A 22,625-nucleotide genomic window follows, 5' to 3' on the forward strand; every position below is an offset into this window, starting at 1 on the left:
GCTGCTTCAAAACGCCCTTTCTCAGAAGTCCTGCCCTGTGGATAAAACTCGGTGTCCCCTAGCCGAGCGGGAGGATTCCTGAAATGATCTGAGAAGGATTTTGTTTCCAGTAAAGCAACAACACACCCGCCGGCACCGCAGAGTGTGGAATGCAGCCTTGCATCTACGACAAGATGCATATCTGAAAAAAAGTTTTTTAAATAGGAGCAGCAAACGGCTACCTTTATTTGTCTGCTTAATGTTTGGCTGTGCATTAAGCTGGTTGATAGTTGAATTCGTAGCATGTGAGCAATGACTCACCTGCCAAACTCAAAATATCACGTACGGACCTGAAATCCAAAAGACCTGTAACAGCAAGTTCTGCGCCAATATGAACTGGATTGCATGGAAACACTCAACAGTATGTGCTGCATAACAGAGAACATATAAGTTCAAGCTTTTGTATGTGTGTGTGTTGCATTCTTTGTCCCAGTGTTTGAAAAAAGAATGGCCAGCTAAGGGCACGGTGGGATGCCCTCTTCCCCTGGAGTGGTGGGCTGAGAGGCAGAGTGGGGGGGGAGGAATTCAGAGCTTCTGGGAAACAGTCTGGGCATAATAGGAACCTGACTGTTCTCACATGTCTTCACTTACAGGAGGAGCCGGAGAATCTCGTTGCTTGGCCTCTTAGAGCTGCTGCAGGCCCAGTCCTGAGTAGTGAGATTCTGACTGGTTTCACAGGAAGGAGCTCAGGTGAGCTGGGCCAGTTTACCTTTGTACATCCACCTGGGTACAGTTTGTTCTGTGGGTTTTATTTCAGTACAGCACAAGCTCACTCCTGCTATTGTTCTTTCCACTCATTTGGTGCAAGTCTGAGCTTTTGTCACGTTCCCGTTCACACAAAGACCTTAACCACAAAAGGAAGATGAGCCCTTTCGTGTGCTTCTGCTGCAAGAACCTCGCAGAAAGAGAAAAACAAAGACTTCCCCACTTCTGCAGCTTCTTCACAACCACCACACATTCTCACTCTTTTGTGTGTTTTTTTTTTCTCTCTTCCTGCAGCAGCGTGCCTCTCATTTCCCATCAGCCGCAGTCACCTCCTAAGCCCTGATCTGTAATTCTCATAAACACCACTTTCATCCTGTTTTACAGCAGCGATGCAAAATATTGTTGAAAAGCTGCCATGCAAAGATGAATTATGGGTAATCATCGGACTTGTTTTTTTCTCTCTCTCTCTCCGTTTTTTTTCAGAAATTTTGAATAAAACGCTTCATTTTCATTTGAAAACCACATGCACAAATGCAAATGAGGAATCTTGATCTTTTCAGTGCACATCTGGAACAAATTGCTTCATAATTTGCACCCATGTTCTCGTTAAAAACTAAAGGCAATGGACCATAGTAAAATATTATACAAACAGTGATCTATTTAGGCTCTTTGTGGGCCTGGTTTGGTTTTGCTGCCTACTGACGCTCAGTCACAACAAGATGTTTAAAGGACTTCTTTTTTTTTTTTTAGATAAAACACAAAATTAAATGGAAGTGTCAGCATTGCAAAAGCTCACAGGAAACAAAATTTGATGTTTAAATACAGACTTTTATAAGCATCTTTTGATTTTTGCTGTATGGATTCCTGCAAGTGCTGACTGAGAGGATTTCAGATCCAGTCAAGACTTTGTGGATGATTTTATTTATTTATTTTTTTAATGCTTCACGCTAATGAATAAATATTGCAAGTCGATAATTTCCATCATGTGTTTGATATTTAGTTAAGGCTCCTCTGGGGAAAAAAAGCAGCTTTCCAAAAAAGCTTTGGAACACCTTTTCCCTGGAAGCCTCTCCCAGTCTTCTTGGAAAAGTAATTGAAAATGTCCAAATTCAGCCCTTTTCAGTCAGGTCTTTTCCACAGTTATGCTGGTTTCAGATGGAGACTCTGGCTGCTCTACCTTTTCCTTACTTTATTTAAAATCACTCCTGTGTTTGCTTGGCTTTTTGCTCTGGGCTGTTCTTGGCTGACATAAAGGCAGCTCCAGAAATCCCAAGGCTTGTTTTTCCTTCCCCTCGACTCTGACAAAGTTCCCAGTTCTTAATGCAGGGAAAGTAAACTCTGTTCAACAATGAAGCTTTTTTGAACCTGATGGTTCAAATCAATCTGCATGGTTGATGCTAATATGGTCTATCTTGCTTTTTTTAATACACAACTTCAGACAGATTAGTTTTTTGCTTTTTACATTCTAACATTATTTCTGGTGTTTTATTAGAAAGAGTCTGTTTGTCCTGCCAGTAGGAACTCTCTCCTCAATTACTCAGTTTGGTTGAGCAACCATATCTATAAATCTGCTGTTTCCAAAGTTCAACCAAAAATGATTAATATTCCTGTACTTTTGTGCCTTGCTCGAGTTTCTCTTCTCCATTTTCACGGATCTACTGACACAATCTTGACTAACTTTTTTTTTTTTCCATCTTTTGCAATTTCATGCATTAATTTACATCGTCATAATCATCTGATTTAGGTCATCAAACTTTTGCAGAACCATGAGACTGAAGTAGGATGACAGCAAATTGAGAAATCATTTCTTTGTCATCAAGGGGGAACAGTATGTTCCCCCTTGGGGTGGGACATGTTCCCACCCGAGTCTGAACTCCTCGTCAGCCTCTGACTGGTTTATTCTGGGAATGCCATGTATTTACGTCCACTCATGTTCATATCAAATCTCTGACCAGCTTCCATGTACTTGCTGAGTGAAAGCACCGCCATCCGGTTTGCAGAAAACTGAAAATTGGACATCTCCTCCAAAGTTACCATGTGCTGCATGCTTTCCTTCCACTTCAGAATTAGGCACAGCGTTCTGATAGTAAAATCATAATAAAATACGTTGAAGCTTGAGGTTCTGAATTGCTTATTGGACTTAAAGGGAAAAAAAGGATGGAAATAATTTTTAAAAATTATAAGATTCAAGACTTTTAAATGTCGAAGTGCACATGAGGCTTAGGTTAAATCTTCCAAAGGTCCCCAAAAAAGTAGAAGGATTTTTCTCCACAGGCAAGACTCAACTCACTCTCTTTAAGAATCAGTCAAACCTACTAGATACTAATAGAAATTATTGGAGTGGATGTGAATCTTAATGCATTTCAGACTTCATCATTTCCAACATGCATTCTATTGAAAGGTATGACAGTTAATGCCTCCGTTTCCTGCACGACTGTCCCATTGAGAAAGTCGTTTCTATTGATTACTTTTCCAGGCATCATTGAATACGATACTCTTTCACTTGTAAATATCGACCTTTACCCCGCTGCGCTGAAATTTTGTGCCATAAATACTTTAACAAGCAAGCCTGTGAGGTAGTATGAAATGTTATGGAGCGGCAAATAAAAGCCGGGTTTAAACAGTAACAGAAGGTAGGATCTTTTTTATTTGTGTGTGGTTGAAATAACACTCGCCTGATCGGGGAAAAGAGAGCACATGATTCAGTTTCAAGGCTGCCCTCAAGTGGAAGTTCACTTTTCATGGACATGCAGTGATATTCTCGACCCAAAAACTAATGGAGGATAGGCTTTATCCTCTACTGCCACCTGCTGGAGAATCTTGTAAACTGCAGCACACAGATTCCATGAGTCAGTGTTGAGACAAATGAGGCTTTATTTCAAATTGAGTAAATGGCACTGATAAGAAATCTGAAACAGTGTACTAAACAAAATAATGTCAAAACTAACAAAAGTCAGGACAAAATGCCCACTATATATTTAAATATGTACAACTTTGATAAATAAAACAATACTGTTGAGAATTTTGACTGCTCTGCATTCTTTCCTAATCCTCTTGGGAGCAGTCACCGGAAGTTGCGGAAAAGACGAGAAACAGGAACAGATAATCAACTCTGGACAAGGAAAAGAAAAGAAGGAAAACTAAATATACAATTTGTGATTGCATTTTCAGTTCGTCACTGCTGCAGCCCTGCCAGCACTCCCACCCGCCCCGTTTCATACAAAAGAAAAACATCCTGAGACGAAGTACATCCCACTTGTTTACAGGCATAGTTTGGAGCTTCAACAGCAACTCTTTTTTTTTTTTTGTTTTTTTACAATATGGCTTCCACACAAACTTGGAGTTTACAGTATTTTACAATGGCCAGAGAGGTTATGTCAAAAAATTTAAAAAAGCTAATGCTGCACCAAAAATTAAAAAAACAAACAAGAAGGAAGAATGAAAAATCTGTGCTTGAAAGAGTAAAGAAAACTAAATCAGGCTCGCCAACCAGCAGCAATTCCAGTCACATTTTCTAAAAAGTGCCAAGCACTAACGTTCTCTTGCATTTAAATTATCTCAGTATTAGACAGATGCTGATCTTTTGCTTCATATAAAGTACAAAGAGTGTGAGAAAGCAACTAAGGCTCTGTCCACACTAACCTGGAAGCTTTGTAAAAAGGAAACCCACCGTCTGCATGGCAACGGAGATTTTTCAGAGCTCAGTTTGGGGTGTTCAAGTGCGAATTGGATAACTGGAGATAATTAAAAATGCCGACAGTCAAGGCCCACTTTGCAAATTCCCACTCTGTGCGATTATCACAACAATTAGGAAGAAATTTTTCGTTATTACATATTTGTCTCTATTTATCCTTACACCGTTTCAATAAAACTTTGGAATAACCAAATTGATCGAATTAGAGAAAAATTTATATCCGTTTGAAACTAAATGTCCAGAGTAGCGCTGCAGTGGACTAAATGGAGCCAATAAATGTGTTTTGCAGACTAAGGTGATGAAGATGCTCATCACTAATCCTCGTGAAGCATCTTCAGGATATTTAGAAAACAAACTTTTAACGATTCTGACTCAGCGAGGCGAGCTTTGAATGGCTGTGTCGTGAGGAGCTCTCCATTTTTGTTTTAATCTCCTGAGTGGCAACTCTTTTGTAACAGGTTTCAGAGTTACACTTTCTTAAAAAAAAAAAAAAAGGACTAAATATTCCAAATGGCTCCAACCCTCCGTCTGAAAGTCTTTCAGCAGCTACTGCTGCAAGAAAGCTCTATTATATTCAAAGGCAGACAAAAAGAACTCAACAATGAAAGCTTTAAAAATAGACGCTTTTTACTAACAGATATTAAAGCACATCAGAGAAGAGCTTTGAGGAATCTTTTGGTTGTTGGTGCCACACTTGGGTCAGACCTGCTGAGTTAAAACGACGTGTGCAAGATGGGATTGCAGGAGCCTGTTGTCAATATATGCAATGAATTTGAATAATGACTTCTTAAAGCTTTTTCAAAGGGGATTTTACCAGCAAGATTCCCTTCCTGCCTGAGACACAGAACCTCCAAAGCTGTGAGAGAAAAGAGGAGACATTCAGAAAGAAGGTTGGAGGAAGCTTTGACCCGGCTCTTATCTAAAACCCCAGCATGCTTCCTGTTTATTTTTATTTTTATTTTTTCTGGCCTGTAGAGGCCAGTGCCAGAACCAATCCGTGAAGAATTCCTTGGAGACGTCTGAGGGAGAGCTCAACCGTGGCTTCTGCACCGACCCAGTTGGGGGAGGCAGACAGTCAGACCTTCAGCCCCCTTTTTGAGTCGAGCGCAACGTCGGAGGAGCTCAGTGTCTCTTAATTGACGACACTTTCTTCTTCCTGGCTGCAAGCATTTCATAAAAGGGGTCCCTGCTAATAGCAGCTCTGTGAAAAAAGATACAGAGAAAGCTGTTAGTGGAAAAAGGCAAAGGAATACAGCGTGCAAACTACCACACCTTTATAGAGCTTTAATAGTGACAGGTATCTCCAAATAGATGTAGTTTAAATGTATTTATTTCATATTCCTAGATTTGCTTTTCAAAATTTGTTCACAATGAAACAACAGACTTCAATGGAGCTGCAAAATTAATGTGTGCAAATTAATTTTAAATCGTGCAACACATTCTGAAGTGGATTTAGGCCTGGACTTTGACTGGGACATTGCAACACATTAAAATGAGGTTTCAAACTCCAGTTCCACAGGGAACAAGCTGCACTGTAATGTGAAAAAAAGTTCTTACTTTATGCTGTTCATCCATTCATCTTTCTCCTCTGCAGTGGGGGCAGAGATGCGATAGAAGGTGTGATTGCCCTCGACAACGCGACCATCCGCCTCAGTTTTGCAAGCTTTTATTACCTGATCTTTGTTGTCAGGGATGAAAAGTTCAAAGCAATGCTGCAGAAATAACATGGACAGAATTCCAGAACATGAAAACTACAATTCCAAGCTGCTGTCAAATCTAACACACTATACAGATCATATAATTTGTAATCTTTATATGCACCCCTAGAGGGTACACTACTTACAGGCTTCTTATCTTCAACTTCCCTGATGCTCAGATTCTCCAACGGGATGATCCCTCTGGGCTCTTTGTCCTGGAAAAAAAAAAAATGTAAATGACTAGGTCCTACAGAATAACGTGTGACGGGATCAGTGATAAATGATACTCACTGTGGTGTACTCAAAGTAATAAAGACAGTTGTCTGTGAGAATGAACCATCTTCTCTTCCAAGTTTTAACACGGCCCCCTGTGGAGCAAACAGCCAGAATCAGAAAGGCTTGGCGAGACGAAGAGACGAGGAGAAAGAGAGACGAGCACCAGAAGCACCGAGTGGAGCAGCAGACAGGCAGACGGATGTATGGGCACAGACAGACAGATGACGGCTTCAGGGGTCTCCTGTTAACCACACCACTTATCACCAAGTTCTCCCCTTCACCACAATATCAGACTTTATGGACATTTGAACACTACTGGCCTCATAAATGAAGATCTACGGACTAAAACTCCTTGCTTTGCATCCCACCCAGCTTTAAAACATTTATTTCTCTCTGATTCACTGGGGCATGTATTTAAAAGAAGGCAGTCAATATGAAACATCAAGATGTATTTTACTTCCAAAGAAATTTTGTCAACCACTCAGTGACTTGTATTTATTTGCAAGTAAAGACAGAAACTAAAATCTCAGGATGGATTTAAATGCCAGGTTCAAACTTTAATCTGATTTAGCAAAATAAGAGGTGCCTGAGGATTTGGTTTGAGACACAGGGGGTAACTCTGCACTCACTGATCTATGGTTGACCTCTTGGCCTCTTTGTCACCAATACTTCCTGTGAAGGGAAACCTGATTAGAGAAGCAGATGGGCGGCTAAATACTAGGAGGAATGGGATGCCGACAAACTGAGAAAAATAGGAGAGCTCGGGCCAGACAGGACACTTGCCTTCTCTAAAGGCATCTCAGACTTGAATTTCCTGTTTGTCTAGACAAGAAAATCCCACCACCGAGGTTAGTTAAAAGAAACAAAGGTGTGCAGCACAACCACCCCCCCAAACAGGTCAGGTTTAGAAACTGTTGTACAAATCAAAGAACACACTTTTGTCATCATATTACAGCAAAGACTGTATATGATATCCAGTCATAATCCAGACACAACTTATGTCTAAGCTTAGTATCTAAAGACATTGTTGACATTTGACGGAGATGAAGATCTGTGGCTCCTTGCCACGCGTCGAACAGAAACAAAAACAAAGCAGACCAACAGAAAAAAACACAGATGCATTGGCAGAATCACAAAGATCATTGAGCCGTTTCCAGACAAGCCACGTCGGTTCCTCACAGAAAAGAGTCCCCTCTGCAACAGCATCCGGAAAGAGGAGAAGCCAACCAGCCTGCTGTTGCAGGAGGGGAGTGTGGATGTTGTTGGACTGGAATGGAGCTAGAGAGGAGGGAGTAGCCCATGCAAGATAGGCCGTGGGAGGTCAAGAGGAAGTATGTTTTGGTTTTAGATAAACAAATGTTCATGTTTTTAACTACTGCAGAGAGGAGGAAGCTCATAATTCTGGCAGATCTACCCAATTTGCATTTTTTTGGGGTGTTTTTGCTTAGATATGTCAATTGAGTCCAATTTTTGCTCTTCCCCCTCCCCCACAGTTTTTTCCACTCCGGTCCACCAAAACAGCCTGCAACCACACTTTTACTCTTCACATCCAGTTCTAGCATGAGATAAGTAGAGGAGAGTTTTGCTGATAAAAAGATGCAGTATTCCCTTTTCATGCAACCACAGAGCAACTCTCTGAGGTTTTGATTATTTTTAAAATCTTTTCTGTGCTCAGAGGATGTTAAAAAGGTATAATGCACCTTCCTAACAAAAAAGGAGATCCAAGAGAGTGACCACCAGAGCATACAGAGGAATAAAAGCTGTTCAGCAGCAGCAGCTCCCTGAGTTCGAGCCCACTATGTGGCGAATGCACTCAGTGACCACCCAGCGAAGATAAAACCGACCAGCTTATTGACATAAACAAGAGACAAAAATCTGAAATTTCAAATGAGCCAATGAGAAGACGAAAAAGTGACATAACCTTGTCTGAATCAAATTTAAAACATGAAAAACGGAACAGAAAGCATGGCAGACCACCAAAAGCACCTGAGAGCCGAGAGATGAACTAGCATTTTCGGAAGAGCAGGTGTACATACCTCCTGAGGAAAGACAACAGCCAAAATCATGGGAACAAACAAACAAACGAAGAGGGGGGAAAAAAAAACATAACAAATCAAATGGTAAGTAATTATATCACCACAGTCCTTTTCAATTAGTGAGGCTTCAATGAACTGCTTTACAGCTTCCATTCCACAAGAGGGAGCTCCACTCAATGTGAATGGCTTCTGTAAAACACTACAAGTAAAAAAAAATAAAATAAATTAAAAAAAAAAAAATTACCTAGGTTTATTTCAGTTATGTCAATAATTGACCTTCCACCGTGATTATTTGACTCATTTCTCCCCATAAGGAGTCATTGGAAAAAGTAACTGCTCACTTTTTATTAGAGTTGGTTGTAAAAATTCACTGTGATGTAAATATTTGATTCTTCCATTCCAAATTCATGCAAACCTCCTTGTTCACAGTGAAGCTGTACAACAGAAACATCTCAGAGGAAACAAAGATTGAAGAGTTGGAGGATAGTGAGGATGTGAAATTATTTCTATAACAGTTATTGGTATATGTATTTTTTCCACATTTTGTCATATTACAACGTCAGACTTCAATCTATCCATTTTGGATTTTAATGTGATAAACAAAGTCATCTATAATAGTGAGGAGAAAAGAAAATTGATTTGTGGCTCAAAATGCATTATGAGTAAAAATCTAAAAAAAAAAAGAAAATACAGAGTTGGATAGACTAGACAGTCATGTCTCTGCAGATTTGTAGTAACAAAGCTCTTTGGGATGTTGTTTTCTAACCTATCCCTGCTTTAAACCTTATCCCTAAACTGTCTGCTGCATTCATGATGCTGTTTGTTCTCCAATCTTCTCAAACACACCTCTGAAAGCTTCAGGACTTTCAGGACATTCATCTTTTTACTGAGATTAAATTACTCACAGCTGGACTTCATAATTAGGGGACTTTTGAGGGCAACTGGTCGTACTGGATTTTACTTAGGAGTATCAAAGTAAAGGGGGTTAAATACAACATCTTTAAAACCATGTGTCGCTTTCCTTCTGTTTCATAATCATGTCCTATGTTAGTCTATCTCAAAATCCTGATAAAAGACATAAAGTTTATAGTTGTAACCTGATAAAATAAAGTTCAAAGGGTGTGTTTACTTTCAAATGCATGTAATTCACTGTTGCTTTTCCTCTGCGTGCTTGGAATGTAGTTTATGAAAAGCTCTTGAATAATTGAAATGCCTTGACTTGTTCTAGTCTTGATTCATTATACATTAAAGCAGGCAGAGAGATGCCTTCAGGTGTTTTGCACACCTATTCCCATATGAACACTTGCACCTTAACACACACACAGGCACTCACAGGCCATAGAGCTCTGGAGAGAATGCTGCCAAAACAAAGTCTTCTATCAGAAAGAGATGTAACACCAGAGTCTCCAACTCACCCAGCTTCAGCAGCCAGCCTTCTCTGTCTGGGTTGAAGAAAGTGTGTGTGAGGTCATTGCCGTCATCCTCGGGAATTTTGAAAGGTTCATTCTTTATGCTGTCGTATAGATTCTGCGACAAAAGAAAATAAAGTTTGATGAAAAAAATGTATATATGGGAGGGAATGATCACTGGAGGTTAAGTGGGGAAACTCTTTTCACCCTGAGCAGGTCTTCAGGTAGGTCTCCTCCGTCATTAATGCCTCTGTTCATAGAGATGAAACGCTCCACGGTCGGCTTGTCCTTCACGTTGGGGTTGTGAAGGCTGGTGTTCAGCATAATGATGGCAAACGAAAGGATGTAGCACGTATCTGTAACGCACAGCAAGAGCTGGTCGGTTTACAAGTGGGTGAAACGTTAAAGTTCATCACAAACATGGTTTCACTGTATAATAATATGATTAAGTATGAATGTGAGCCAGCTGAGCTGAATGTAGCGTGATTTCATACAAAGAGGAGTGGACAGATGTAGCACTGTCTGCGAGCAGAGTGGGCAGACCACACGTGGGCACTCCAGCATGCATGTGCGTCTCTAAACGTGCATCAAGTATGAGCGGAGGGACGACACAGCAAGCAGAAGGCTGACACAGCAGCACTTTATCAGCACTGTTAGGTTTGAGAAAGCACATTAACTATTCATATCCATCTGATGCGTGTTAGCGCCTGCTCTGTTGGGAGCATCGTTTTCCAGAAACCACGTGCTCAGCTGATAAGGAGCTGCTCTGAAATGATCTTCCTCAACTGGCCACCATGTCTTGGCCTTACAGTCTGTTTTTCTCATACAGATTTCAACCTTAGTGTGATACCCAGATGTAACAGAAGACTAAACACAGAAAAAGGAAAACTGTGTGCACTCTGGTTACATTTTTTGCATGCCTTTTTGCATATTTCTCTGGAATTCTTACTAATAAAATCCTATTTAGAATAAAAAATAAATCATACAAAGTGCCACAAGAGATCATTCCTCCCTGTAGCCATTAAATTATGCAACTCCCAACTCTGAGGGACTCTAAGTTTAAGTTTTCTCTGAACTCCTATATGGATTTGTAAATGTTTCCATATACATATATACTTATTATATACTTAAATTTCATTTTGGTTGTTAGCTTTCCAACTGTTATTTTTCCCTACGAGATCAAGAAAGCATATTCTGATATTGAACATAATGTCTAACTCACATTTTTTGTAAAGCTTTAAAAATGTAGCAACACATCAAATTTACCTGTGGATTGGAAAACACCAGGGTTGCACTGGCAGTAGCGCTGAGCGAAGGCTTCCATCATACGGTCGATCTTCTGGGCTTCTCCCGGCAGACGAAAACTCCACAGGAACTGCCTGTTACGGGACACACTTTAATCAGCAATGCTCTCACTTCCTCTGGGAAGCAGATGAATTTCTTTGCCTCTGTGATTTATGAGACTAAAGCTAACAGCTGCACATTGCAACTTTTGAAAGCAGGTGACTTACCTCAGGGCCTGAACTAGGTTGAGGTCTGTGAACTCATGAAGCTCCACAAAAGCATGGAGGACTTGGATATTGAAATCATCTCTGATGGAAACAAAGCAAGACAAACTTGTTACAGCAACATAGTGAGCAAATCAACACTTACTATTTAAAATAAATAGGCAAAATATTCAGAGTTATCCTAACATTTACCTCTAGAATTTTATAATCAGGTAAGCAGAATTAGCAGATCTTTAGCTCGAGCTAAAGATGTGATCGTTTAACCAAATGATCTCCAAATATCAAAAATCCATTCTTGTTCCAGTCATTGGTAGTGTGCACACCCATATGTGCACACTACCAGTTCACACTGACAACAACATTCTTTGGTTTAGATGTAATTGTTGAATGAAGTAAACCTAATGTCAGACATGTTCAGTAACAATCAAGTTTTTAAAAATGAAGTCTGGCTGCAAGACGGCAAGAGAGAGCAAGACATCATGTAAATAACAGGAAGGACAAACAAATAGCAATAAATATTCCCTCTTTTGTGCTTTTGCGATTGGTGGTATAATGTGACCTCTGCTCCTAATGTAAACAATTTGCTCACAGCAAGAAGGCTATAAATCTACTTCTAAAGCTGTTCTAACATCTCATATCACATATCTTACTGAGAAGTTTAAATAGGCCTAAACTGATACTAGCAGGGCAAAGCTTTACAAAAATCCATGAGTCAGAAATTGGCAACAAAATTCACAATTTCTCTGTGAAAACTGGTAAACGATATTGGTAGGTAAACACCTGAGCATTGCACCTCTAACAAATGTATATACTGAAAAGAAAAAAATGTCAAAATGTGACCGTCAAAAAAACCTTATAAATGTGTTTGTGAACTCTGTTTCTGATCTACTTGAAACCAGTTTAAAACATCAGTGTTATAAGTGATACTCCCCATGAATCCAACAGGAGGGAAGATGAATCCCCCCGCCCTGCTTACTTATCATCCAAACTCGATCATGAGATCATCCCGCCCTTAAAATCCTTTAGAGTAAATGATCTTTCCTTTGGGATGATGGAGAGGCGCTAAGGAGCTAAGCGTCATATCCAATCACCACAGTGGACAAATGACCACCAGAATCTCAAGACTCTCCATGCAATGAAGACACCAAACATTTTAAAGTTTGATAATAATCCAGCGGGGGGCTTACAGTGGATCCCACTGTGAGCGTAGAACTAATTTCACATCAATCCCTTAGTAGAGCAGACTGGACATTGACCAAATTCTCTTCTGATGATCTTTTCTCTTCAGTGAAATCCTTAAATACGTAAAACATACGCATTTCCAACTTCTGAGTCTCGTGACCCATCACTTGGAATGAATGAGTGTACTAACCAAAGACACATGGAGGACTGTTGAGTAAGTGTCCTGAGACAGTGCTTGAAATGTGGAACCAATATCCAATGTTTGGGAAAGGAAAGGGTGTGGGCCTGACAAAACGGAAACAAAGCAATAGCATGCTCTCTGCATTCAGCGCTTTCATCTCTCACAGGGATGTGTGCTGCTAAAGAGATCAAAAGCAAAAGAGCGAGATGTTTAGACAGAGCAAAAGAGGAAAGAAAGAACTCTGCTGACCTCTCTCCCAGATAATCTCCGATGGCCGTTTTGTTCAGACCCTCGCCTTTGTAGAGGAACTGAGCAATGTTGTCGCTGGTATTCTTCAGCAAGTCATTCTCAATCAGGAATTGGATCCCCTGAGGAAGACACCAAACATCCAAATTACACACTACACGTTCAAACGTGAGGGGAAGAAAACTTGTTTTTACAGACACAAACCTTTTTGGGGTCCATGTTGAATTTCTTTCGGCCCATGGCCACCTGTTTGTTCCTCTGCATATTTTTCCTTGAAAGTCAGGAAGAAGTAATGTCATCAGCTGTCCTTGACAGCAACACAATGTGTTGTAGAACAGAGATGCATTTATGACATTAAAGTTTTGAGGGGGAAACATCTAAAAAGTGTGCATTTGTATATATTCAGAACACCGATACCACTAATTATTACCATAACAGCTCACAATTAAACATTTTAGTCTTCATGTAAATCACTGTGAGGTGTAAAACTAACACTTAACATCACCCTTAACATGACATCACTGTGGTGAAATATGGTAGTGGCAGCAGTAAGCTATGGAAATCTAATTTTGAATGTGTAGCAAGATGTGAAAATTGTAACCTGATCAGATGGAAATTTAACCACTTTATAAGTTTAGGCTCTAAATGGGTTTTTGCAGATTTCTACTTTGCTACTACTTTTATTTTTATTTCCACACACAATTATGCACTACTTTATGTCCATTTGAAACAAAAACTCCCAATAAATATATTAAAGTTTCTGCTTTTACAAACTCATTGTAAAAGCCACAGCCAACGACTGTGACAATCATTTACTGTAATGATTGTCACAAAAGGTGAAAAAATATTAACAATTGAGAAGAAAAAAACAGGACCAAGAGATTGCTGGGATTATGTCCTTTGCCAAAGCAAAACTAAAAGTTAAACAAGTCACAAATTATTTCAACAAATTGTTATGGTCTGATCCTGGCTGGAGAAAAAACAGCAGGGAACAAGCAGATAGTAAATTTATTCAGTGTGAAGTGTCTTTCCCTCTGACATTTTTCTTTTTGGCAGGGGCTAGTGATGCCGTGCCGATCAAGTGAGATGTTAAAAGGTTGAGCTGCATATGGGAATGTCTCATTTCTCAGGCTTTGAATAATTCAGGGGTCAAAGTGCGCCTCAATTCTGAGCTGAGGACACGTCATCTCCTCCTTTCATTGACGTCCATGTTCCTTTGGTTTTTAAATGCCAAAGTCCAGCACTCATCTTGGCAGTGATAAGACGAGCTTTTTGGATAGATTTTCCTACATTTAACACATGCAAATCAAATCAAATTCAAAGTATGTGGATCCTCAGTGGGTTACTGATGCAAGTGAAAAAGTGTTAGATGGAATTTTTCATAGCTGATAGGATCCCCATCCACTTAAGTAGACCAAATCCCAAGCCCTCCTTCTCCAGAGACCATCCATTGTCTGCTTCTGCCAGTACACCCACTGCATTATTCAATGAGGCCTCCCATCATGGGGGGCGTGCCTGATGAAACATTTAAACTGCCTTAAAAGCAAAGCCAATTTATGGAGGACATTTGGTGTGATGGAAAGCCCAACCTAGCCATCAAACATGAATAATTGACAGCTTCATTTTGCTAACTTAATAGAGGGGATGCAATGAGCCAGCTTAGGCAAAACATAAAGAGAAGAGTAAGGTCTGCTTTTTTTTTTTTTTACCTCTCTTCAGTGGAGCCGAGATTCTCAATCTCACTGGTCACTTCTGCTATCTCATCCTTCAGCCGCTGCAAAGAAAACAAACATCCGTCTTAAAATACAACAAATCATCAGTCTACCAATATCACAGAGAGGCACAAAAGGGTGTAACCAACACAAAACCATAAACATAGAATCTAAGAAAAGAAGTTTCCAGTTTTCATGGATGCAGACCTCATAAGGCAATAAACTCAATATAAACCGATCCAACACATTGTATAAGTGGATTATGTCTTATGATACCCTTTGCTGATGGCTTTAGAGACTGATTTTGTCGATCAAATCGATTGTTCTGGAGCCAGACTGGTGTAATGGTGATAAGACCATGTTGATGAACATGACATCTGCTTGATGAAGGAGTGGAATATTGGAGTGCAGCACATATAATGTAATATTTGTATATTTGAAGCATATTGAGAACGATTTACTAGAAGATTAATGAGACCTCGCAAGACTGCACCAACACACGACATTCCATGCATTTGCATCTAGACAGTCACCTGAGCAGTCGACCAGGCAACAAGCAGTCCTCCATTTATCACCGAAGTCTATGGCTGCACAGTATATCACAAGCTTATTGCCATTGCTATAGCAGTAAATGCAGCATTAGTATCACAAAAGACTGCTTGAATTGTAGTAACATTAGCTACTTATATAAATACCAAGCAGCTTACTCTCTGAAGGTCTGTGACTGAAATAAACTTAAAGCAGACTGACGTTAATGGCCCTTTCCCTACTAGTACCTAATCAGAGAGGCTCGGCTCGGTTCTACTCGAATTTATGGGTTTTCCATAAGTAATGGTTACGAGCAACCAGCCCCCTTTTTAGTACCTTCTTCAAGTGTGGCAAGTTAGCCTTAAAACCCGACGTCAGAAGACTGTCCATCAGTATCTTAGTCTCTGGCTTTTTGCCCTTATCAGACAAACGCCCACAAACAACAGTTCCATCTCTTCATTGTTGCATTGTGTTTGCATCAATCACGTCATGCAAACAAAACGTGGTTTCATACAGTGGGGCTGCCCACTGTATGAAAACCCCACTCACTAGAGTTGCTACGAAAAACCACCCAACGTGGAAGAAACTTAAGCAAAAATGAGCCACGTTGAAGAGGAGTTAGTGGAAAAGAACCAAAACACAGACTTAAATGTGTATCACAAGTCGTATCTTTATCACAACATTCATCAACAACATAACATAGGGCATGTTTTTTTTTCTTTTTAAATGAAACAAGGAGTTACAAGAAGTGACACGTTAGTCATTGTGTTGACAGATTTGACCAATAAAGGCGTCTTGTTTGACAAGGTAGCTGGCAAGATGTGACTGATCTGTAAGCAATGTGAGGATAATACTGCAATCGGCTAACAGTTAGCTACTAACAATGCTAGGTCTGCTTCAGAGGTTCTCAGTGGCGCAAATTAAATAACTTATGCAGAGTTCTTTAAGGGGTTTGTGATGCACTGAATTATCTCTAGTTTAAAATCTAAACTTTTACCAAATACTTTCACAGTGAGTAAAAACTTTAAAAGTTTGAGTTTTGTGAAACATTTAATCTAGTCATGAAAACAAACTCTCAGACTTTAAAATGCTCTTTTTGGCATTAAAAGCACTCCAGAATAAGACAAGCAAAAAATCAATATATAAATGAGTTAACCCTGAACTAAAATGGTCTACACTAATTACAGACCTCTCACACTTGATTTATTTAAGAAAGCAAATAATCTTGTTTCTTCCCTAGAAGATTTTCAGTATGCATAGTAGTACTCTTAAAATCTACATTCATTCATATTGTTCTTCAGTGATTGTAAATCATTCATTGTGGACAATAGTAACTTAGCAAAGATAAACCACGAAAGGAACATCTGTGTTTTCAAGGGCTATGCAATCACAACACATTCCTCAGATGCTTGCCTAAACCAACAAAGACTGTCCTCATGCAGACAACGACAGGGGCTCTGGTGGGCTGAAACACAGGAGCAGCAGAGAGAAGGGTGTGGGAGTCACAAAAGGGGAGTGGGGTCAGTATGCAGACAACTGAGGGGGCGAGGAGGGAACAGTGGCAACAGTGGTGTTGAGAAAGGGAGGAGGGGGAAGGGCAGTGATGGTGTCCCAGACTCATAAAAATGAGGTGATGGATCCCACCTCCAGAGTGCACAAGGGTCACCAGAGGTCAGTCCCCTGGGTGAGATTTCCACTTACTATTACTACTGGTTACCGAGTGACAGGACTAACCTGATGCAATCTAGAATCAGCTACTGCACATGGGTTATGGAAAGGAAGCAAATAGACCACATGTATGGAAATTTAACAGAACTGATTTGACTGTAGAAGTATTCCACTGAACACTTGTTTACATTTCATCACAGTCATTTGCTTGTTTTATTTTACACCCATTTTAAATTCAAAAAAGCATTTAAATAATAAGTAGAACTCATATAGATAGATAAACAGGTTTGTTCTTTTGACACTTAGAGGAGAGAAACGGGTGAGAAACGAGGGGGAACATTTCCCCCTCAATGACTAGTTAGTAGGAAATACCTCACATTCCCCAGGAGTTCATAAGACAACTCAAGAAAAGAAATAATTAATTCTGACTACAAAACAAATGCATTTCAGGCAAATAACTTTTCCATTTCATAGTGTTTTTGTTGTTAAGTCAATCTTTTTCCTACCAATATGACATTACTGGGTTTTTTTTACATTATTATCTGTAATATATATATATTGATATATAATAATATATTTAATACATCTCATACTATCAGAACCATGTCTTTCTTGTGGATTACCTGAATGTCCTCCAACAGCTCTTGCTTTCGCCGGCGGATATTCTCCAGCTCCTGCTGCTCCGCCGGGGTGAGATCGTCTGGAACTGGACAGAGATAAAAGAGAAGATGAAAGGTTAGCATAGTTAGGCTTATCTGTACACGTCTATTCCTAAAGTATATCCCAGAGGAGTGCATTGGTGATCCAAAATCTGATTATACTTTCTAATTTCTAATCTTTTCTTCTTTTTTTTTTTTTTAAACCAAAAGGTAAATGCAAAGCCGGGGCAAGAAACTTAGAGAGCAGCAGCAGAACATAACAGGTCTAAATAAAAACGAAGAACATAAGATGATCTTATTTAGTAAGAACTGTGTTAATGCATTTTCAGTATAAAGAAATAAATGTTAAATACAAAAATACATTAAACTGCCACCTAAATTGGGACACAAATCTGCAGCAGAGAGGTGCGAAGTGAAGAGTGACAAGTGAAAAAGCTCAGAGAAGCTTAGTGGAGCACCAAGGTGACGGCTCTCGAAGTGCTTCTAGTCTTTCTGTCGCTCTCGCAATATGGGCTTATAATTAGCTTGGCCTGTGCCATCAGCAGCGCGTTAAAACACAATGTGCTTCTGCGTGAGTGCTACCTGCACAGAGAGCAGCAGCAGCACTCTCCATGTAATATCAGTCTGACCACGGACTCATTTTCAGTGATTTTACTCCTAAGCTGAAGGTTATTCATTTTACTTTTACTCTTATGGACACAAGAATGGCTTCTCCTTTCTAAAAACAGTATTGCATCAATTGAAGAAGCAGACCTCTACAACTGGGGCTACAGGGAAATCATTTGCTAAGTTGCAGTAAGAAAATATTTTAAAAATAATCCACAATAAAAAATTAGTGTACATGTGTAAATTATATTAAATAATAGTAAGGAAATTTTAAAACATCAAAATTTCTCATTTTGCTGTCAAATCCAGTTGTTGGGCCCTGAAATATAAGGCATTTGGAAACGATGCGATTATAGTATGGCACACACAAAACATTACAATTTCATATATAGTGCAGGTCTTTTCATGATCTTGAATTTTAATAGAGAGTATATTTTTCTGATTCCAAGCACAAGCCCTGCCCTCTGACCTCTGCTCTTTAGAAACACAGCAACAGAGTTGAAAGGTTAGAGGTCTGGAGCAGAAGCTTGACCCAATGGAACTCTAGAAACATTTAACAAAGTAATGGTTATAAAGTGAGCATGGAGTATTGTCGAAAACTGGTGTAGGGTTACGGAATTCACAGCTTTCCATAAAAACAAACATTCAGTCCCTTTTCCATCAATCCATTAAATGAACTTTTCACCTTTAGTGAAATCTGTACAAAGGAGGTTACTTATTTTTAATAACAGGAGGCATGTGAGTCTGAGTACCTTGAGGCAAATACCCATGACATTTACTGGAATGTCTGTTAATGTCTGACTAAAGGATAATAGACAATGGAAGTGAGGACTCAGCTAAGGCCTTTCAGCTGGCAGTTAGGGACCTAAAAACAACCATATTTCCTTCCTGAGGCATAAAATGTTGACCTTTCACACTTCCTACCTTTACAACCTACAGCATCATCCATAAAACATTTCTCAGTATCCAAGGAAACCAAGGAGTTTGATTTTGCTGATGCAGAGGACTCAACAGGATGTAGCTGAGCAATAACAGACACCAGAACACATCCTATAAAATGAGGTGAGGACGCCTCAGGACAAAAGACCTATAGCAGTTAGTCAAGTTCTGTTTCTGGAAACATGACTGTGAAGGCATGCAGCAGTCAGGCACGACACAAGGCAACCACAACATTTCTGACTCAGAAAAGAATCAAAAACTAAAGAGACTGACAGGAGATGAGCAGCAGAAAAGACTTTAATTTGGTTCTGAGGGGGAAGAAAATGATAAAAAATGAGAATTTCAGGATGAAATCTGTTCAAGGCTAAAGGAAAAAGTCTTGAATAAAGTCAGACACTCAATCGGCGTAAAATAATCAACATTATAAGGAAAAGAAGAGTCCTTTCTAGAGTGCTTAAGCCATAGATTCTCAGACTGGGGCTTACTTCCCACAACTCAGCAAACGAGGGAAAGCTCATCCAATTAGGTAAATGCTGAGAGCACCGTTCAACTCTTAGTCTGCAAACTTCTGCACTGACTAGGCAAATAAAAAGTCCCTGTCTCTAAAAAAAAGCACAGTAAATAAAACAAAGTGAAAATAAAAAAGCAAGAGACGAATGAGAAAAGATTGAGAAATGAAGAGTACACCCTGCTGAGATTCATCTTTATTATTTGAATCATGTACTGACAAGGTTGTTTTCATCATCCCCATCCAAATCTAAACTGGAGTCTCGAATGCCTCAGATGCAGAACTGGAGACACTGTCATATATCAACAGGGCAAGAAAACACATCATTCAGGTGAACTGTGTGTACTATTGCTGCAGGAATGCACAAAGACCAGGAAACTGTGACATGAACCTGCATATTCATTCACACCCACTGTGCTTTTTCCTACTATTCCTGGAATTGTGTCAGGAATTTGACTATTCGACGTTAGCCAAACTTCTTTTGCAATTTTTAAATAACTGTAAAGAAAACAAAAACACAAAAAGAAAATATTCGAGATTTACCAATCGATTGGCAAATTGTTGAGTTTGTTTAATTTTTAATAGATCGGCAGGTCAGGCTCAAATGATTGGCCAAGGTCTTCCCTGATATAATATCCTGAAAATCCAAATAAATAAATAACATTCCTCAAAAGAAGCACACTCTTCCTTCTTTTACTTTGGACATCAAGTGCTTGTGTTATTTTATTTTTTTTCCCCATGATATGTGATTTGTTTACAAGTAGGATAACTGTGTTCCCCAATCAAACTCACGCTGGCTATTTGTCTTCAGGAAGTTATTGAGTGAGTGCCTGATTGGCTGTTTTTGTACTTTTTCAAAAGGCTGCCTCAGGTTCGCTTCAGATGTGCGTGGAAATATGATTGCTAATTTCCTCCTACTGGAAGTGACTAAACCCTGATTTTCAGAGTGAGTCTGCAACATGCAAATAAAGCTCTGAAGTCTCTTGGTTTCAATCAGAGAGCTTTATAAGTCAGACTTACCGTAAGAATAAAAGCAGGGCACTCATTTTAAGTACTCAATAAGTCCTTGGAAATCAAAAAGAAGAATGTAATAAGTATTCAGTGACTTATTTGACAGTATAATCTGATTTTTGTCCCAGTTTTTATTATTTCAGAGTCCTCTTCAAATTTATGACTCAAAACGGTCAATATGGTTTTCTATTATAGTAATAAGGATGCTTTCTTCAGCCTTACTGCACCAATAACTACTGGAAACTGATTTCTTCATTTACTTAAATACGAGCATCACACAGTCAAATAAGAAAGACACTGACAGTATGCATGCCCTAAAGTTTTGCATCTTGGAGTATTTTGAGCGTTCTTAGAAAAGCGGATCCATTTTTAGAGAGGGCTGGGTCAGCAGAGAGGACTGCGGTGCGTTACATCAAGGGAGATATCAATTATAGCCCCATCTCCCGCAGCGGGAGAAAGCCACTAATACCCATCCTGATTGCCATCCTGGCAGAGGAGGCAGACGTCTCATTTCCACCCAGATCACAGAAGAATTCTCCTCGGAAAATAAGGAAATTAGAATTCTGTGTGCGGAGAAGATCCACCCCCCGCACCCCCCAGCCTCCCGCCGCTCCAGATGTGACCCAAATTAGGAAGCTCTGCTCATCACGTAAGGTACAAAATCAGTAAAATAAATAAATAAATAATCATGTGCTTACAAAATTATTTCTTATATATGCAGCCACCTTGAGTGCGCTTAAAAGTATGTTTAATAAGGTGGCATAAGGAAGCAATGACATCTATAAGTGAAAATGTTTATGCTGCAACACTACCTGCATCTGCTGACAGAGCAATTATGCATAGAGAGCCATTTCTGCTACCATGTGTTAGTTAGCTTGCACTCTGATTACATTTGGATGACGTGCACAACACAGCAAACAATCCTCTCCTGACATTAGACAAGCTTTTTCTTCACGTATGTGAGGATGAATAAGTACACTTTCCATTAGGCTTGATTAGAGCCCTCCATACCATCTCTATCATGCTGCTCAGTCTGCCTCATTAATAAAATATAACAAAAAACATCAGCTTCTTTTGTTATTTTCTACCAATGTCTCATCTGGATTTTATTGCAAAATCATTATAGATGTACAGAGATACTCTTCTACTCTTATACTGCATGATGTGAACTTTTGATCAGTATTCTTTTAAGAAATAATCATGTTTTAAATCGATTGCTCACTCACACAGTGTGACATCACCTGTGGTTCCAACACAAGTAATGGATGACAGCAAGACAAGAATAAAAATTATGCTGTAGTACCAATAGAAAAATCAGAATAAAAAAAAAATCAGTGCAAATCTAAATACATTTGTGTAAATAAACTGGGAAAGTACATTTTTACTTTTTATTATCAAAAGGCACGAAGTCCGCCAAGTCAATCAGATCCTTTCGACAAAACAGATTGTTCCAATCGCAGCAAAAAGCAGACTCCTCTTCGATAAGATTTACTGAATTTAGCTGGAAATCAATAGTTCTTATTCGTCATTGCACAAACATGAGCACACAAAGAACAAGCAGATAAACTCTGGCAGATTTTCTGCTTTTTGCAGTTTTTATTTCTCAAGTAAACAAAAAAGATGATATTTCATCCAAGACTGAATCTCAGTATTAAAGCTAATTCCAAGAGTGCTCATTCATATCCTTAAGCTACACACACAAACATTACTCTTCTAAACCACAGTTTCTAAGAAAGAAGGAATTGCAGGATTTAATGTGATCAACCAAAGAAAATTTGTCATCTTTGACCTCCGGGTTCAAAGATCCAGGAACTGAAAAAATGTATCTGTAATGAAAAGGAGCTTGGATCAAAACTTGGCATAGAACTTGACCTGACCTGTGGGTGGGTGTATCTGAGGTGACAGGGGACTGCAGGAAAAGGAGTCCTATGTTAAGCCAGGGAGGCGTGGGTCAGTGTGTGGCAGGAGAACACGGAGTCAGTGGGAAGATCACAGCTCCGTCTTTGTGTCTGGAAACAGTC

The 22,625-nt window shown here is 39.5% G+C and overlaps 1 protein-coding gene across 5 annotated transcripts in view; it reads right to left on the bottom strand.

The window, feature by feature from the left end:
• Positions 1-3,600: 3,600 nt before the first annotated feature.
• cyth1a (cytohesin 1a) overlaps positions 3,601-22,625 on the bottom strand; it is a 40,525-nt gene continuing 21,500 nt past the window's right edge. For 3 of the 5 annotated variants that reach the window (XM_028042028.1, XM_028042027.1, XM_028042029.1), the window contains exons 2-13: positions 17,505-17,587; positions 14,683-14,747; positions 13,178-13,244; positions 12,977-13,095; positions 11,368-11,448; positions 11,123-11,235; positions 10,064-10,212; positions 9,862-9,974; positions 6,427-6,505; positions 6,282-6,350; positions 5,996-6,150; positions 3,601-5,639 (exon numbers count right to left, since the gene is read on the bottom strand). In XM_028042028.1, the coding sequence (XP_027897829.1) occupies positions 5,561-5,639; positions 5,996-6,150; positions 6,282-6,350; positions 6,427-6,505; positions 9,862-9,974; positions 10,064-10,212; positions 11,123-11,235; positions 11,368-11,448; positions 12,977-13,095; positions 13,178-13,244; positions 14,683-14,747; positions 17,505-17,587 (1,172 nt within the window). In that variant the 3' untranslated portion in view covers positions 3,601-5,560. Of the gene's footprint in view, positions 5,640-5,995; positions 6,151-6,281; positions 6,351-6,426; positions 6,506-8,456; positions 8,647-9,861; positions 9,975-10,063; positions 10,213-11,122; positions 11,236-11,367; positions 11,449-12,976; positions 13,096-13,177; positions 13,245-14,682; positions 14,748-17,504; positions 17,588-22,625 lie in introns of those variants that run through there. The other 2 variants (XM_028042026.1, XM_028042030.1) reach the window with 2 other exon arrangements.

This window comes from Xiphophorus couchianus, chromosome 16 (assembly GCF_001444195.1).
Source record: "Xiphophorus couchianus chromosome 16, X_couchianus-1.0, whole genome shotgun sequence".
In the NCBI taxonomy this organism is placed as follows: Eukaryota; Metazoa; Chordata; class Actinopteri; order Cyprinodontiformes; family Poeciliidae; genus Xiphophorus; species Xiphophorus couchianus.